The following is a 20,029-nucleotide window of genomic DNA, read 5'->3' on the forward strand; positions in this document are numbered from 1 at the left end:
AGCAGTTTTACTGTTATTTTGAGCATATAAGTTCTCTCAACCAGATCAGGGTCAAAATGTGATCCAATCCAATCTACTGTGCTCTGCTCTTTCCTTAATGGGTGCCAGATGGGCGGGGTCTGCTGTTTAATCAATTACAGAAAGGTGCGTGAAGAGATTTACAAATGAATCTCAAAGTTTTTGTGGGATATTTTACAAGACTCAACTTTCTCCGCAGTACGAACCACTTTGTGTTGAGGTGGCTGGCAAATGCTGCATGAATATGGAGGACCCAGGGGTGCACCTCTCGACCGGTCTTAGAACAAGGTGTTCTGACAGAGTGGACACTTATTAAAATAACCTTAAACTAACCCTATGAATATGGATGTGTGAAGCTCTGAAAGTTTGGACGCTGGAGATAGAGAGCTTATTGTGATCTTAGCTCCTGGTGTTTGTGTGTGCAGATGTATAGTGTACACATGGATACTACATTGTATGTATTTGAATGTTGACTTGATGGCAATCAGCTTGACTGTACTTTCTTACAAATTCCATTTGTATTTTTTACAAACCGCTGCTACTCACTGAAACTGTCCTTATTCTGATAGATTGCGCTGTCAAGAAGACACATTACTTGGCACTTCTCTTGAATACTCAGCAGTACAACAAACCTTAAACTACTTCCACCAAAGTTCATAGATCATCATTCAGCCACCGAGTCCGAGCCTTTGCTGAATCAACATCAGCGAGGCACACTGGCACAGTTGTGAGCAACCCCGGTGTTTATGTCTGACTTGGCATCCTGTTTCCATGGCAACGCAGCTTGCGGTGTCAGTAGATGCAAAAGCCGCATTGTGTCCATTTTCAATAAGCATTACTTCTTTCTAATTGGATGCATGGGCGGTGGTTGCGTATGCTAAACATACATAGCATAAATTAGCACTGGCATCGGATGAGGATGCTCATTAGTGAGTACAGTAGTGTGAGCCGGCCCTGGGTCTGCCTAAGCAGAGACATGAGTTGAAAATGTTAATGTTGCTTGAGGGAGGAAGGAGCGGTTAGAGAGAGGGATGGAATATTTTAAAAAATGAAAAGAAAGCAAGATTAGAGGAGAAATAATGGCCATGATCGGGAAGATCGGTATCTCCTGCTGGTAAATACGATTAAGACGCTACATTGTGTGTATGTGTGTGTGTCCATGTCTGTGTGCATGTGCTCTGCGCTGCTGTGCTCAATGAAGCGTGGGGCGCCCTCTCCTGGGCAGTTTCCCCATCTTCCCCAAATCCATATTCCTCCTCGGAAACACTTCCTTCAGCTGCTCCCCACTTCTGTTTCTCATATTCAGAATCATGTGCATAGAAAGTGGAGAGATGGGGCTTATCATAATCTTACACTCTCGCTGTTATCAGTGCCTCCCTCTGCTTCGTAAGCGGAACTCTTTGTGCTGATGAGCGCTCAGCATTTCTATGCCACAAATTCACAGACTCCTCCTATTTATAGACATTAATTAACTTGTGAATATTTCACCATTCTGTTGCCATTTTTCATGTCCATACTGATTGTCTGGCATGCTTTTATCAGCTCTCCCTGCTCAGAGCCACTCTCCTGCTCGAGCATTCTGGGGAAATGAAGTAATTTCCACATATGTAATTCACTGAAACCTACAACCTGACTTTTGCAAGATTTTTATGTCATGATAGTCAGAACATGTTCACATCCACCGAATGAGCAGCAGCATATTTCTGTTAGCGAGAGCAAGTAGATCACATTGCGTGTGATCTACCATGAATGCAAAGGTGCTGTAAAGATATGCTGACTGTCGTATTCTGGGAAGCCCTTCTATCATCCTTTGCAGCATTCGGACATTTCTGTTTTGCATTCATGGCCTTATAGCCTCATTGATTTTGTCTCCCCTGAGTCTCACAACCTTCTTCTACACACACACACACACACACACACACGCACAAAAATGTTACCCATTGCCATGTGTTGTACACTGTGCCGGTAAATGCACCTACGTTTATCGTTTGTCTTGCATTTCTAACTATTAGTATTAACATGATTAGTAAATATTCTCATGACATGCATGATTTTTAAATGGAAAGTCCAATTGTTGTGCATGAAGTTCCTGTTTTTGTGAAAAACAAATCTTGGTATCTGATGAATGTGACTTTGCTGTAAGACAGGACAGAGACAGTATTCTTTCCACTACGCCTGTCACAACATCTTCTTATCTTGTTTTGTCCAACCAAGTCCAAAACCCAAAGATGTTCAATTTATAGTAAAACAGAGAAGTAGCCAATGCATTTATTTAAAAAGCTGGGAGTCATTTTGGGAGTCAGTTTAGTTCCAAAATGTTTTACCAATGTTTTTTTTAAACGAAATCAGCTAAAACCGTTAAATATAGCATAAAGCTTCACATGTTGCTGCTTTTCTGAGCAGGGACATATAAATATTGTGTTAGTTAAGCTCAAAAAACATCAAAGTATAGGACAGATAGCGATAAAAGCTAAAAATGTTCATTGTCTGCTGTGTTAAATGTACCATCCTAAATAATAAGTGGTTGTTGAGTGCGCATGTTTAGAGAAAATGGTGTCAGTGTGTAATGGGTATCTGCAAAAACATCCATTTTTAATTTATTAAGCTAAGCTAAATCACTCAGTACTAATTTAAGAGTCTATACTTTACTGTCTAGCCGCAATTCCAGGTCTTATGGCAAAGGAAATGCATTAGAAGAAAATGAGGTTGAATGGTTCTGTATGATATGCTGGTTAGTGCATTGTTGATGAATGTACAAAAAAATACCCATTAAAGAAATGTCTTGGAGTCACATCAGGATAAAAATTAAATAATTCGGTGAATATCAATTATCAGTTTACTTTTCATTTTAAAGGAGTCATCACCTGGAAATCGCAATTTCTCTTGTTAAAACATGCATATCTGTGTTTGACCTCAGTTGAAACTTGCCTGAAAGGCTGGAGTTTGAAAGTGGCGCCGTTTTTTCGCTTCTGCTCTTTTTCCGAACAGGAATAGCACACAAGGGTGTGCATTCCTAAAGCACGAGATTTTGATTCTGCGCCTTCGGTGACGTCACCGTGGCGGCTACTTGCATAAGCCCACCCCTCTTTCACCACCCAACCCCGCCCCGTCCGCTACCTGAAATCGCCGAAGCGCCGCCATTATGTTTTGGAGTCTGCATGCAGGCAAGCACCCCCGGCTCTGTCCTTCCTGCGGCGAATCAACGCGCGCCTCATTACATATTATACAATGCACATCCGGACCAGTCAAAACCTCGCGCGTAATCTCGCGTGATAAAATCGCGGTACGAAAAAGGGTCAGAACAAGCTCAATGTTTGATTAAATTTTTTTTTTTTTTTTCTAATAAGTTTTACGAATTGATCCAAAGCGATCCAAGGGGGGCTGGATACGTATAAAACCAGGTGATGACTCCTTTAAGTATAATCAATATATTTTTAACATATGTAAAATGTATTTATCTTTAATACATGTTGTTTTTTTAAACTAATGTAGTGCCGTTCGGTCCCCATCGCCCCTGAACAAAACACCTTCCATCACATAGCTGCGACCAGGCTATTTCCTGGTTGGTTAACAGTAGTGAGTGAGTCAGCAGGCAGTCAATGGCAGTATAAATAAAGGCAATCAAAGATGTTTTGAGAAAGTGTGAGTCATGGTGACCATGAAAAATCCTTGAACATGCAGGCATAACCGGCCCTCAAAATATTTTTCAGTTGGCTGCAGCGGAAAGCGAGATTATCTGTGGAAAGACACAGAAGTATCACACATGGACACACTCACACATGGACGAAGACATGCACGCGACCGATCATTTGATTCTCCATGTGGAGCTAATAAAAGGTGTTTTGGGAAAGTGTAGATTACTACAACCACAATAATTCCCTGAGCATGTAGCCATAAATGAGCATCCAAAATATAATCCAGTTTGGTGCAACAGTATGCAAGATTAGCCTCGGACAGACCCACACAGGCACACACACAACACTCACACACATACGACTGATCTCATTATCTCCTGGCATCGATATGAGAAATAAGTATTGAGCGATTGTGCTTTAACCTCTTTACGACCTCATATCATTTTGTTTTAGGGATCTTTTCAAAGAAAATCCGAAGAGCACTGCCTGTGTGTGTCTGCTGTCTGAAAACTCTCTGCTGTGTCCTCATCCGGAGGCAGCTGAAGTCCCCCGACGACATCAGCCTCATGGCTTTTCACTTTACCTTACTAAGCCTCTGTCTGAAGTCACACCACGTCCATCTTAATGCTTCACATGAACTGTGTGAACCTCCTCTTTCCCGCCCTGAACCTGACAAGGGAGCCAATCAGCAGTTGCTCTATTAGTTTGAGTAATTATTGGGCGACTTGTCACTTTCCCTCTGTGTCCAGCCTGCTTTTGTGAATGCACAAACACACACACACACACACCCACACACTGAGTCAGACACATGCATAACATGTCCTCCAGCAAACTTGATATCAATCTGTAGCAAGGCATCACAACCAGCGAGAGCTCCTTCTGATAGCTCCCTTGGTGCCAACTCTGTTTGCTCCTCATACCCGCTCAACACAAAAAGAGACACCCAGAGAGAACGAGAGGGGCTGTATTAGAAAGATACGAAGCATAAATAAGATGTATGAACGGCATGGGCAAAAGAAGATTACTGAATCTGCATGAAGATGGTGAAAAAGAGGAGAGAATGAGTGAGAGTGAAGTGGTAGAAAGTGTGGAGTGTGTGCCGAAGGCCCTCAGGAGCCCTCCTCATGTCTGCTAAACTCCCGACAAATCCTGCACTATCTCTCCTCCTCAGCCTTCCCTACTTTCTACTGTGAGTCTGTACCCTTGACCCCCCCCCCCCCCCCCCCCCCCCCCTCCTGCTCTATCCTCCTCTGCACTCCCTCCAGCATCATTGCCGAGGCGTACCCACTGAACTGTTACAATAGTCGCTAGCTCTGAAACATGGCCCCTTCCTCCAGGCCCCTGTCTCTACGCAACTGCACTGCCGCGGCAACAAATTGATTGTAAACAAATATGACACAGAGGAATAATGGATTAGAGGTACACTTTTTGAACAGCTCCCATGTGGCATCAGAGATCTTGCAAATAGGACACGCTAGTCAAGTTGGAGTTGAGCCGAATATTCATGATGCAGCGCCTGCAGACATTTAGAGAACACTAATATTATCTCGAGATGAGCAGAGGAACTTGTCTCGGTGTCGGGGGCCAGGCATTGTTTGGTTTATTCGTGTGTGTATTTTGCACGAAAATGGTAATGAAGTAGAGATAGAGAAATGTGTGCGATGCTCTGATCGTCTCAGGTGTTGAATCTTAGACCCATGCTGCCAGATTGTTAGCTTGTTGTTTGCATCCAGCATGTGTTGTGGGTGATGCTGCGTTGCAGTTAGCTCATTGTGTTGGTTGCTATGTTATTTGTGGATGGCATTTTGCTAGCTGGTGATGTTAGCTGGTGTCGATACGGTGCCCAGCTGATAAGCCTGGTGGCTTGGCTGCACACAACCTTAATATTGAAACATTTTGTTCTTTGTCAAGGCAGGTCAAAGGTCAATGTTCATGTGTGAAAGCCCAGAGAGGTCGGCTACAATAGCAGAGAATAATGTAATGTAATACAAAAGTCTGCTGATCAACTGGGCTTGTACCACTTGCTCTAATCTAACATAATGTTAGTTATTAGAGATCATAATGTTGAGGAGCAATAAGCCACACCACCAGTTAGGGGTGGGCGATACACCGAAAATGTACCGATACCGAAATTTACGACGACAACCGACGTCATTTTGCCCATGTCGGTATATTCATTTAAAAAAAAAATTAAAAAAAGTATTTTTTTTACTTATCGTTCATTTATCTTTATCGAGGTGAGTTCCTCAATATATCGTGATATTGATTTGAGGTCATATCGCCCAGCCCTACCACCAGTCAAAGTATATACACTTAATGGCCGTATACAATGTTTATATAGATGAACAGTGATTGTGACATGGCATTAAAGTTCCCATTAAGCCAGATGGTCCAGACACTGTTGTTTAGCCTAAGCCGAATCAATGAAGATATAAAGGCCAATCAAGCAGCCACATATCTGATCTTTGCCTGGGTGAGGGTAGGACTAACATGCTGTTTAAAGGAAAGTAAGGTGAGAGCATAGTGTCACACTGCAGGGCCACAACATTTTAACATTCATATTGGCTCACTCAGCTTTTGGCACATTTCACCATGTTTTGATTTTCCATAAGTGTTGTACTCGGGGTGTGTGTGTGTAGCACGCGGCACACTCACCTGTCTATGAACGTACTTGTGAGCGCGTGCTCCTTCGTCTCTCTATAGGGACTCCTGTCATTGAACTACACGGCGTCTGACTGGAGGACAGCTGGTCTCAGTGGACCGTCTATCTCAGCTCGTCCCAGACATCATAAGCGGGCTGGGAATACGCTTTGACTTAACACTGAGTCACCGTTTGCCAAGCTGCTCATTAATGGGTGAATGACGGTAGCAGGAAGTGAAAGAAAGGAGAGGCGGCCCCATTTTTGTTGCTATGTTGGCAAACCTCTAATTCCCTTTAATTGTGTTAGACTCCAGACTCTCTCCTCTTCTCCTTACTTCACACATACACATGCTTAGTGAGTAGCTGATTTTGATTTAGTTTTCATCTGTTGCTAAAAAATTTAGATAAGTTTTAGCTTGAAATGAGAATCTCAAATGTTGGATAATGTAGCGACATTTCTCTAACATCAAGAGGAATATTTAGATGGTTGACCGTCAACATTAATCCTTGAATTTACTCATTCCTTTTTTATGGTAGCACAGAAGAGCTGAGTAAAAGCAATGTTTATGTTACGTCCACATTCAGATTACTTGATAATGTTAGTAATTACTGACTTAATACACAAGGGCTGATTAGGTCGACAACAGACAGGTGTGGAAACACAAGGGCAGGCTATGGGGATTTGGGAGAAGGAGAGGCAAGGCTGACGAGACAATGAGACACACCTTGGAGACAAAAAAGGAGGGAAACCAAGACAGGAAGCAAAGCACATGACAACACAAGACAGAAGGACTACAAAATGAAACAGGAAACCAAAACAACAAAGCCCATAGTCATGACATGACGGGGATATAATTATTAAATGCAAGAAGCTTTTTATTAACTAAAGTGCAACAGGTCAAGGCTAAATTAACTATTTAACGAGAGAGATTTTTGGGCGGCTCTTTTACTGTTCAGGAGCTCGTCAACTGTGTAATTCCACAGATGCAGGTTGTTGAATAAGACTTTGCTTTAAAAAGTAACTTGACAACCCCTGAAAATCTTCTCTCTGCTGACGTCCAATTGTTTAACTTTTCTAACTAACTAAATTCAGAGGTAATCCAGGACCTGATGGGTGTGTTTACAGGTGCAACAGAAGACATTTCTGACCTCACCCAACCACACCTGTTGGTAATCCAGAGGTGGTCAGAGGGGCCAAAGGCAATTATCAGTTGGTCAATTGAAAGAAAATAATCTGACCGTTTGGCAATCATTTCAGCGATTACCTTAAATACCAAACATTTGCTGCTTACCGTATCTGAAATGTGGTTTCTTTGTTTTATATTGTGTGAAAGGAAGGACAGTTGAGTTTCTTGACTTACGCTCAGTCAGAATTAGAAATTAGAAACCTTGTTTTATAGCAAAACTGTTTTTGATAAGTTTGATGGATGTGTATTTTTTTAAGTAAATTGACAGAGTGAATTATCTAATCACACATTATAACTCAGCAGATGTCAACTGGTTTCCAAGATTTAAAAATAAACTTTCAATCTCTCGATGAGCCAACATGGACAAAATCCTTCTGTTGAAGATGTTGTGAACCAATCGAAAGCTCCGGAACAGCCACTGAATGGACCTCGTGGTGAGGATTTCAATCTCACTATAATAATAATAATACATTTTATTTATATAGCACTTTTCTGAAAGTCGCTTTACAGTTAAAAAAAAAAGCAGTAGGCCAACACACAGCTTTAGTCAGTGAAAGAAAGGCATATGTGTACAGTTCTTTTGTTGAGGACATTGAGGGTAAAGCTGCAGCCTGCCAGCATGCTAATACTACTTGCCTCAATGGAATAGCCAGATAAAATTGGGGTTGCAAGGTGACAGTGATGGGTGATTGTAAAAGCTCATCTGAAATCTGTAGAGTGGTTGACCAGCGAGATTGTCCAAACAAAGTCGGGGCAGTATTTTTGCGTGTGTGTGTGTGATGGTGGTCGTGAGAAATGGCGAGCTGTCTGCTATGCTCTGATGCTCTCAAATGTCTCGCCGCAGACTTTGTTTCACAGTTTGTCCGTGTAAAGTGTCATCCAGAACTATTGTGTGTGTCAGAAATGGTTTCTGTCAAAATGAAGAAGTTGGAGTCTTTGCTTTTAAGTAAAAGATTGCCTGTCATTGAGTCTTGGACTTATTTCACACACACTGGCGGGGAGCAAATTGCTGGGTGTATTGGCTCAGGCTGTGTATGTGTGTGTGTGTGTGTGTGTGTGTGTGTGTGTGTGTGTGTGTGTGTGTGTGTGTGTGTGTGTGTGTGTGTGTGTGTGTGTGTGTGTGTGTGTGTGTGTGATAGCGTGCTGGAGGTCATTATTAAGGTCTATTTAGCAGCAGATAATGAGGACAGAGAATGTATCACATCTAACTTTTTTCAATTAAACTCCTCTGCCCTCTCATCATGCAGCTACATTGTCTTGTTCCTACACTTCTCTGTTGCATTATCATTTTCCAGCGCTGACCAGAGGAGTACAATTGTGACTATGCATTGATTTTCTTGAGGTCGACACTGGCATTTTGAAGCACCGAGTGCGTATTTCGAGAGCTCACTCTTCTCTTCTTCATCTGGTTGAATCCTTTTACTGCCATACAGGCTTGCAGTAGTAGTCGTAGTACTAGTTGTTGTACCCAATGTTCTGAATATGTTTCTCCCACTGCAGCAATTACACTAAAGTGGCACCATTCATTCCAGCTCTCATTATTAGCACAGCATCGTTTCCAGATATATGGCACCCATGTGCCAACCTGGAGTCTCAGGACTGAGCTGCACCTCTCTTTGTATCTCTCTTTGCTGATACATGCACACATTCAGATTTGTCCACTGTCATCGCTGTGTAGGAATACGAAAGTGAAAAACTACAGAGGCAATTTTCAACCCAAATTGGTGTCTTATTTGCACTGTCGAATGCGTAGGTGCTCAGTAGGAGGTTAACTCACACTATCACTTACTGAACATTTTCTTTGCCTGTCAACCAGCATCGTTGTCTTTTCAGTATTAACCACAGTTTGAATCTTAGTTTTGTGCTACTGCCATGACAGATAGCAGAGACCATGTCTGGTAACAGTTTGTTTTCACAGGAAGTGACATTATCTGTGGTGGGGCTGTAGCCGGGGACTGGCTGTCTGGAGAGGCTAGCGGTGATTTGATTAGCCAGGATCCCCGCCATAACAAATAAAAGACAAGAAGCCAAATACCAACGACTTGCTTTGTTATGACTGATCCTCTGTTGGAGAATATGAAAAATGTAGGACGGCAGCTAACAGTCAATTTAATTCTACTATTAATTAACCCATTATTTTCTCAATTAATCGATAGATTAGCTTTTTCTAAATGTAGCCCTGTGACCCTTATTTTCATTCATATCATGCAGACATTAAAATGTTTGTTGTTAATAACAGTTCAAGAAATGTAAATATGTTTAAAATGTGTAAGTTATATGTTAAACATTCATTCTATATACAGTTAAAAGTCAGAGCCAAAAGAAGTGTGGTGTTCTACAATGATTCATGGTTGGTTGTCTGCACAAGTACCCAAAGACCATGTTTGTTTGTGGGGCAGTGAAGCATCTTTTATTCTCTCATCTCTGTTGGTATGTTTGTAGTCCTGAACCAATCCTGTCCTCACCTTGTTCAAGGAGGAGGTGCTTAGCGTCACCTCCGTGCCGCTGCAAGGTTAGCGACAGCAGAAGCGGCCTTCTTGGCATCCGAGCAGGATAACTGTAACGCTAAAGTAAAATAATACTCCTAACTTCCAAGACTGATGAAGAGTCGTTCTGTGGTTGATGTGTGTGAACTCTGAGAAGCTGCCAGAGGTAAATACCGTACATGTGTTTTAATGTATTTGGTGCTGTTGTTTGATTGGAAGGTGTAAAAGACGAGCTGAATTGCTAATCGCTGCTAGCCTTTAGCTTAGCGTCTCATAGACTCACACTTTTAATAACGCATTGCAGCTAGCAATTGCGCATTTGTTAAATACTGTGGGCTTTTCGCCGTGAATTAGCCTGTAGCACAATTACTAAGAGAAATTATGTGATTCAGGACCGGACAGTTGCCGTTAGAGGGAGAGAGTGAGGACCAGGAGAGCCCTGGACCGTTGGAGAGAGACTGTAGCTGCTGTACTTGAACACGGTTCGCCGCCACGTGTGCCGCTGCAACTGCAACTTGCCATTGCCCTTCCCCCATTCCCCAATCTTCATCTCTGACTGTTGTGGACTTGTGAGTACACTTCTAACTCTGCACGTGCTTTTTGTTTATGCTGGCTAAACCCAGTGAACTGGCCCTTTTGTTTCTGGCCTCAACGCTCACAAGCATCGACCGGCCCGCAACGTTTTCATTTATTTACATTTAATAGCCCAGTGTGAATGTGAGTGTGGGCTAGGGCTGGGCGATATGACCTCAAATCAATATCACGATATATTGAGGAACTCACCTCGATAACTATAAATGAACGATAAGTAACCCCCCCCCCCCCCCCCCCCCCCCCCCCGCGCCTAAAAAAATGCCACTTTAAAGGACTGTAAAACTACACTGTAGTTAAGATTTATATTATTTATTTGGTAGTATAAAATAACAAAGTATTAAAAATACAGTCTCTATAAACAAATTCAAAATATGGAGTTGTCAAGTAATCAGGTTCTCTATAACGGGAGAAACAAGTTGCATCCCTTGTAAACAAAATAAATTTCACATTTGCCACTGGAAAAGTAAACAATGACTTGTGCAAAGGTAATGCCATCATGTGCAAAGGCCTGTCTGTAAAGGCCTTGGAGGTAGTCTCTTGTAAACAAATTATAAATAATGTTATGAACAAAAATGTCAAACACTGAAAAAACTATTGCAAATAACACTGCCATGTGACACCTTTAAACTCTTTTAAACAAATACCTTAAATAATGCCATGTGCAAAAATGTCAATAGAACACTGATGATGAAGAATAAGAGGGGCTTGAACAGGGCACTTCAAAAAGGAGCAGCAGACTTGATATCCTGACGTAGTGTTGTAGATGCGAATCTGACTCATGGCTGCAGTTGCATGTGATCACTTTACTCCAGGTTCTTGCTAAGAAACACTAGCATGTTGACCATTTCAGGTTTCAGGCAGGATCTGAGGCATGTAATAATGTTTCCTCCAGAACTGAAAACCCGCTCGGATGGGGAGCTAGTGGCTGGTATGCAAAGATACTTTTTTGCCACTTTACTTAGAGTGGGAAAGTGTACCTGATGCTCACTCCACCAATCTAGTGGATTTCCCTCACTATCCTGCACAGGAGACACTAAGTAGCTGCTCAGCTCTGCTTCTACTGCTTGTTCAGGTGACACAGTGGGTGCAGTTGAGGGGGTAGCCTCACTTCCTTTGAAAAAGCTTCCCAGTGACCTCTTTGGCTTCTTTGCTTCTGCTGATGTAGAAGGCTGAGGCTCGGTGTTCTCAGTACTTCCTGTGTCGACTGCAGCTTCTGACTTCATCTCCAGCCCTCGACATTAACGGTTGCCTGCTTGCCCGGGGCAGGTAAACTCTGTGATCGGGCAACTAAAATGTGACGTGTAGTTGCCCGTTCGGGCAAGTGATTTTTTTTCTTTGAAAATACACTAAATTGACAAAATAAACGTCCTCCTATATCGCGGAAGCGGAGCTTTCTACAGCGCTGTGCTGCGGTTTTCGGCCAAACAGAATAATGCGGCGTTCACACCGAACGCGATAGACGCGAATACAATCGCGTCAGACGCGTGTATCGCGCCGCTTGATAATTTTGGACTTTTTTAGCGTCATTCGCGCCATTCGCGTCATTCGCTTCATTCGCGCATGACGCTCATTTTTGAGGGGAGCCGGCGGGTCACGTCGGCGGACCCTCCTCCTCCTCTTGGGGTACCCGATGCCAGAGTCCGTGAGCCTCCTCCGGGAACCACGTCCCTCGCACCTCTCCCCAGAGTCGGGGCCACATTCGACCTCAGATCAGATGAGACAACCCGCTGAATTTAAGCATATTACTAAGCGGAGGAAAATAAACTATCTAGGATTCCCTCAGTAGCGGCGAGCGAAGAGGGAAGAGCCCAGCGCCGAATCCCCGTCCGACGGGCGGGCGGACGTGGGAAATGTGGCGTACGGAAGACCGATTGCCCGGTGTCGCGCGGGGGCCTGAGTCCTTCTGATCGAGGCTCAGCCCTGACGGTGTGAGGCCGGTACGGCCCCCGTCGCGCCGGGGTCCGGTCTTCCCGAGTCGGGTTTGGTAATGCAGCCCGTCCATCTCAGCTCATCTGTCTGTCGGCTTGAACTCGTCGCTGATTGGATGTCGCGGCGCGATGCCGCCTGAAAAGTTCGATATTTTCAACTTTATTCGCGCCGCGTCAGACGCGCCATTCGCTTCATTCGCGCCAGACGCTCCATTCGCGCCGCCTCCGCCTGAATCGCGTGTCATCGCGCCATTTACATTGGTTTTCAATGTAGAGTCGCCGCTCAATTCGCGTCTATCGCGTTCGGTGTGAACGCCCCGTAGAATCGTAACAATAATTTCCCCCGTCACCTCCGGGCTCCGGCGTACGACAACCGCTACAAATAAGTCACGTTATGTTCCTTCAGCCTCCGAAAACTGGCCAAGTGCCGGGTAAATGTAACGCAAATAAAAGAAAGACACCTGAAAACGAGACCCCGGGCCCGTCGTGATACGAAACTAAAAGGCAAAGGAACTTTTTAATAAGTTGGATTGAGAATTTTCCGTGGGTCCGTCATGACAAGGAAAAGGACGAGATGTTTTGCTTCACCTGCCGGGAGTTTCCGACAAAGAGAATGAAATACATTTTGAGGCCCTTTCTTCTGTTGGGCTGACAGGTGGTTTGACAGCTTTGCAGACCATAATTGTTATGTTTTGTATTTGTATTTACATTATAATAAATTATTATAAAATCAAACAAATACCTGTTTTATACATTTTCTTAATAGGCCGACGTTTTCCATTTTGGGCAAGTACATTTAGCCATCGGGCAAGTAAAACAATACAGCCACTTGCCCTTCGGGCAAGTGGCTTAAAATGCTTAATGTCAAGGCCTGATCTCTGTTTTAACTTTCTCCTGAATGGCGGTGACACGGTCTGCAGAAATGTATGCTGCTTTAAACCTGGGGTCAACAAAACTGGCTGTGTCCAAAAGCTCTACAGTGGGGGTATCTGAGAACTTGTCATCAAGGTATGCAAGGATGTCAGATTTGATGGCTTCGGTCAGCGCCACGTCATCTTCTTCCTCAGCCAGCACTCGTGAATGGAGGATGTGTAGGACAGGCTTCACAGATGAGATGGTTACATATTCTTCCCCTGACAGGGCGTCGGTGAACTCCACCAATGGAGCGAGAGCTTTGTTGACGGCCTCCAAGACATCCAGGTCGGACCATTTCAGAACAAGATGCCTTGATGCTCTGTCATCAGCAAGGACCTGTAGTAATAATAATAATAATTATTATTATTATTATTATTTTATCTTAAATGACAGATCAGAGCAATTACAATAAAGGCTAAAATCATTACCTGAGCCCAGCCACTAAAAAAGACACAATAAAATGGAGTACCAAGCATGTAGCCTACCTGTGTGATGGCATTCTTCTGCTCCAGGATCCTTGCAGTCATCATCTGCATGGATCCCCATCTGGTTGGACATGCCGTTTTGAGCTTGTGCGTTGGCAGGTTCATCTCTTGTTGTACTTTCCGTAATGCCTTCTTCTTTTTCCAACTGTAAGAAAATGCACTGACGATCTTTTTGCAGACCTTCATTGCCCGTTCCACAGGGGCTTGTTTTTTCAGGGCGTTTTCTGAAACACACAGGCAGGCGCGTGACACACACTCATATTAATAAAAGGAAAAATAGCTGTAGCCATTTAAATGTATTTTTATAGCTATAATGTTACTGCTGTAGCTCTATTATGTGGCAAAGACATAATTTAATATTTTAACCCTCTGAGACCTCTTACAGTGATTTTTTTTTTTTTAAAAGCACTGTAAACCATTATAACGAAAGAAAAGCTCAACATAGAAAGTTTAGCACACTTGTTTGGATTGTTCTAGAAGTTATTTGAAGCTTCTAGCTGCTATTGTCTATGAAATATGGATATTCTTTTGAGTAGTGTCCATGGGCGTTTTTTTTTGCCAGCAATCGTCCTTTCCTCTCCCTGCCCTAAATATGTGTGTATATAATGTACTTCTTCTGTGCCATTTATGTATTTAACTTTCTCTATCACTACAGTAACTTTTTGACCGTTCTCTTCTCTGCTGTGAACTCCTCCGTGTCTCCCGTTTGGGCAAACACAACGACTCACGGCCAAGCGTAAATCAGGCTTTCCTATTGGCTGTAAAAGCCGCTACGGGAGCCAATATGAATGTCCGATGCATAAACGTGACTCTATATGTCACGAGCAAGATGGCGGATAAAAATAATGATCGATATACATAAACAAAACGGAGAAATGCGCCGCGGAAACGAGGAGACATCTAGTCACATCTCTACAACTTTACGCATTCGTTTTGTTGTCAGAAATAAATCGCTCACATGGACAAGCAGGGTACCGTTGTTTAGCCCTGTTTCTCTAGTTTAGGAGGAAATAACCGGCATGTTTCTAGCGCAAACCATTACGGAGTTATGACGCTCTAAAGACAACATGATTATTTGTAGCGTATACGCCACAATGGGTCTCAGAGGGTTAATATGGCCTACATTATACAATTGAACACAGATCATAACAGCCAGTCACCACCCAAAGATATCCCCATTAAGATGCGCACACTTACCGATTGCCAGGTGCAGCCTGTGTCCAAAACATTGCACCCGCGTCCATTTATTGAGCTGGGCGGCTTTCACTATATTGGCGCCGTTGTCAGTTGTTATGGCGACGAGGTCCTCTTCCCTGATGTCCCATGCAGACAGCATCGCTCTTAAGCCCTGTCCGATCATCTCTCCTGTGTGATCAGATGGAAAGTATGCCGTCTCGAGCACTCTGGTGCGCAGTTTCCATTTGTTGTCGATGTAATGTACTGTCAGACTAATATACGGTTCCATGGTGCGACTGGACCAGAGATCGGATGTGGCTGCAACGTGCTTAACATATCTCAACTCAGCAGCGACCTTTTCTCTCTCTGTTCTGTACATGCTGGGAATCACGGTTTTTGAAATATATTTTCGCGATGGCAGGCCGTATCTCTTGTCGACAGTTTTCATGAGATGTTTGAACCCTTTGCGCTCCACCGTAGCAATGGGAGCCATGTCTTTTGCTATATAGTAGCCTATTGCATTGGTGATTTCCATCCATCTTTTTGACGATCACTCATATTGTGGAGTACTAGCAAATGCTTCGGTTATTGACGGCTGCCTGGTGGTGGAAGCACTTTTAGCTGGTCCTGATCGCTTTTTTTATTTCTTCGAATTGAATCACGTGATTGTACTGCAGGTGGTGGAAGAGGTTGGATGTGTTACCTTGACTTGTCGCAACAGTCTTTAGGCACAGTTTACATTTAACATTTTTCTGATTGACATCGTCCTCGCTGAACCCAAAATGTTGCCAAACGATCGATGACGCATTTCTTTTGGGAACGAGGTGCTCTTCCTCCTCGACCAGATTTACTTCGGCTGCCGCGGCAGCGGCCGCTTCATCGTTTAAACCGGCGACGAGCTCCATTTTCGTCTCACCCACACTTTCCCTTCTTGTTACAGACTGGATGGGGTGGAGTCACGTGACTGCACACGCTGTATACGTAGTACAGTACAGCCGAGCGTCTTAAAGGGACATGAACATACTGGTAGCCTACCTACACACACAGCCAAACAAGAAAAAAACTACTTTTCTTTTTTTTAAACCGAATATACCGACATGGGCAAAATGACGTCGGTTGTCGTCGTAAATTTCGGTATCGGTACATTTTCGGTGTATCGCCCACCCCTAGTGTGGGCTGTGGACATTTCAGTAATTTTGATGTTACCTTTTCTCTGTGTGTTCATCACGGGTGATTTGTCAACTTACCAGAGCATATTGTGAGAGTTTGATACTGTTATTATTGCATATTTAAAGGTCAACAGTGAACCATTTAACTCATTTCCAAAGACTTTGTAATAAATAAGGCTGGTTGTTTCAACTCAATCCTGTGTTATATTTGCAAAGGTGATACTTTCTATATATTACGTGATAACAGGTTAACGCAAACTTTTATTTTCAAGGGGAAGTACAACATTTTGTGTTTACTTCTAACCAGTTATTGGAGGCACCGCCAAGTTATTTTTTATCACTAACCCAGTTATCACGGGTACAAAGCGCCATTTTAAGACAAACTCAGGCCCCGTCCCATTGTACTACAACACCCTAATTGTTTAGCAATTAATATTTATTAGCTACATGGGACTGGGGTTACATAAAATATTAGAACATAATGAAAATTGGTCATCACAATTTCACATCAGAGAAACTGGAACAAGAAATGTTTGAATCAAACAATTAATGAATTATAAAATAGTAAAAATGCAAAATATTATTTAGTGATATCAGTGATATATTACTGAGTAGTTCATCATTTATTAACCATTAATGAAAAATAAGTTAATTACTGTAGTTACAACTTGAAGGTGGCCTTAACCTCAACCACTCACTGTACTTAAAATACATTTTATTTATAGTGTCATATCACAACACAAGTTATCTCAGGACACATCGAGCAAGACTAGAACACGCTCATGATTTTCAGTCAATGAATTTCAGATTCCCAACATCTCCCAGGAGCAAGAGTTACAGCTCGATATTGGCGAGAAAAAACATTTTGAGCAGACCAGGCTCTTGGGTTCTATCTGCATTTGGTGTTGGTAGTAATATTAGTAATAGAAATATTAACAGTAGTAGTCCATGGTGGCAGGCGCAGCTAGGTTTTAGATGGGTCTATCGCCAACATGTTGACTTAGACCTGAAAGCAGTCCATGTTGAGCAGCATCACAGTTCAGGGTTCGACAATAACGGTTGCCCGATTGCCCGGGGCAAGTAAAAATAACCGGCGGGCAGGTAGAACCTGTTCAGACTTGCCCGGTCGGGCAAGCACAAACTCCGACAAATTCGTATCATCTGTCTGCTGCTGTGGCGGCGGCAGTTGCAGTGTTCTGCTTTTTTTTTGTGTGTGTGTGCTTCGATTGGCTAATGGTACAGACACACCAACTCCGGCAGCGACGCAACGGACCGTCGAACGCACCCGCGAGTGGGCAGTTCTGTGTTCAAGTTGGATCAATTGGATAGACGTCCTGCGAAGTGGGCGGGACTTGAGTTTTGCTCTGCCGTTTCCAACATGGCGGCCGGGCCACAAACGATCTCATTTTACAGTTAAACTACACGCTAAAGCATGTTTCTGAAAACATTTGAGGCGGGAAATGTGTAGTGCAGTAACAGAATCTGGATTCATATTTGATCAACACTGCCTAGTTTGATAGTTTGAACGAAGTTTCTGGAGCCGGCGGCATTGCGTTGGACGGACGGCATTTGCATAAAGTTCAATCCATCAAACTTTATGCAAATTCACGTACGGCGACAGGGCCGCCAATTCGACGTGCCGTATCCATCATGCGGAGCTCCTGCTCTACATAGACAATGAATGGGATCCGTTGACTTGACGTCTGCTGCCGGAGTTGGTGTGTCTGTACGAGCCTCTGTGCTGACGTACCGACGAAGACGTACGGTGACGTTGTTTCACTTCCGCGGGAACGACAGCTATCGCAAACAAAATTTAGACAGCCATAGCAAGTCACTTCCTCACCTGGCCTGCGTACAGGCTAAAAAACACAGAAATGTTCCCGGACCGATGGACCGTTGTGTCCAAAGACTCTACCTGGAGAGCCACAACCAGATAAAAAAATGTCTAACGACAGCTTATCATGTCGCCAAAACGGAGCAGTTGTTCACGCAGTATGCATCTCTTCTAAATCTCCAGACGACAAATGGAGTGGACGTCGGGTCAAGATACAATGTCACAACATTTCTTTCATTGGTTGGAAGAGAGCAGGGAGAAGTTTCATATGAAATGTAATGACAAATGAAAAATAAAAACAGCTTTCTGACAGAAGAAGTGTTGTGTAGTGTCGTCTACAGTCAACAGATAATGGATTTTAGTAAGATATAAGTCTTGAAGAAAATTTGCACAACACCGCGGCGCCACAAAAAGAACCTCTTAGGCAGGGCAAGTAAGAATTTAGGCAGGGCAAGTAGATTTGAAAAGTACTTGCCCGACGGGCAAGTAGGAAAAAACCTTAACGTCGGACCCTGCAGTTGGGCAAGTGGAGCCACAATCAGACCAGGCGCAGTCGGCGTCAGGCAGGACCACAGCGGACACTGCCAGATAAGAAACGACAGCCAGACTCCTGGGCATGAATCCCCTGGCAGTCTAGACCTATAGCAGCATAACTAAGAACCGATCCGAGGCAAACCTGAGCGAGACAGTATAAGCATTGTCAAAGAGGAACGTTTTAAGTCTACTAAAATGTGGGAACGGTGTCTGCCTCCCGAACCAGAACTGGAAGATGGTTCCACAGAAGAAGAGCTTGATGGCTGAACGCTCTGGAACCCGCTCTACTTTAAACTAGTGTCTCTCCTTTTAGAACATTTTGTATTGAAGAGCATGTGTTGACATATTCATTTGAACGAGCTGCTGCTTTGTGTGGGATCTCTGGGGAACAGAGGTGACTGTTTGTGGACGTCCATTCTGGATGTGTGTTCAGTACCAATGCTTCAATTTACTACTGCGAACAGGGTCAAACCTGTGGGGAGACGTATTTTCTTTCAGATAGATGCACCGTATTGCCGTATTCAAAGGGTTAATACAACACAGTGTTGGTCACTGATGCCTATCAAGAAAAACATTATCAGACTGGATTCTTTTTGAAAACTTTCTCTTGTTTGACTCTTAAAGGTTGTATCAACGATTCTGGTTGCCCTCACTTCCGTTGCGAGATCCAAAACAAACAGAGCCAGCTAGCCCCTCCCTCCCGTGTTTTGAAAATGATCATGGACGCGCATTTTCATGAACGTGCATGACCACAACACCCACCCCTTGTCTGTGATTGGTTGGAACACTGTTTATTTTGCCTTTGAGGTGTTGGTAGTACCATTTGTTTTTGTGTGCGATCTCGGAGCCTAGGCTGCCTAGAGAGACGCGTTTGTTTGACGGCCTGCTTATGGGGTGGGCAGCTAGCGGATCGTGAGGTAAAAACAGATGAATGTGATAATTGATGTTTCGGCCCAGAATCGCTGTTACAACCTTTAACTGTCACTGACCTTTCAGACTGGTCGGGACTATATCTGCTGAAGATGCCGCCTTGCTTTGCCTTCCAGATCCCTCTGACCATCAGGTTTACTTTGGTTTGCCATTTGTTTAGTGAATGTGTTTATGCTTAGAAGGGCCGGCAGATCAAGGCCATTGAAAATCCTAATCACAAAAACACTGTTGAAATCATCCTGTTTGTTAACATTACTGGCTGATGATGATTGCTCACTTATGAGAGATATGCATGGCTGGGGTCTTCACCACCCTCTTCCTTTCAAGGACACAGAAAAGGTGTGACCATCAGCTGAAGCTCCCTTTGAAGTTATGACTGACTCAGGCTTTCATTGTACAGACTGTAGGCTGTTTCAAAGGATTTCGGATTCTTGATGTGTCATCAGTTACTTCTCTTTGAAATGGGGAATTGTTATTTCGAGAGTCACCTGGACCTT

General features: G+C 43.5%; 2 protein-coding genes across 8 annotated transcripts in view; one reads left to right on the top strand and one right to left on the bottom strand.

Annotated features, from left to right (window-relative positions):
* dlgap2a (discs, large homolog-associated protein 2a) overlaps window positions 1-20,029 on the top strand; it is a 191,742-nt gene that overhangs the window by 27,058 nt on the left and 144,655 nt on the right. The gene's annotated exons all lie outside the window — the stretch shown is intronic.
* Window positions 13,354-15,354, bottom strand: LOC311015840 (E3 SUMO-protein ligase ZBED1-like; the record flags this gene model as incomplete). The annotated part of the gene is made up of 3 exons (XM_084013280.1): window positions 13,354-13,740; window positions 13,890-14,113; window positions 15,087-15,354. The coding sequence occupies 3 exons, from the start codon at window positions 15,352-15,354 to the stop codon at window positions 13,354-13,356; spliced, it is 879 nt and encodes a 292-aa protein (XP_083869406.1).

The sequence above is a fragment of the Eutrigla gurnardus genome, assembly GCF_963514095.1.
Source record: "Eutrigla gurnardus genome assembly, chromosome: 7".
NCBI lineage: Eukaryota > Metazoa > Chordata > Actinopteri > Perciformes > Triglidae > Eutrigla > Eutrigla gurnardus.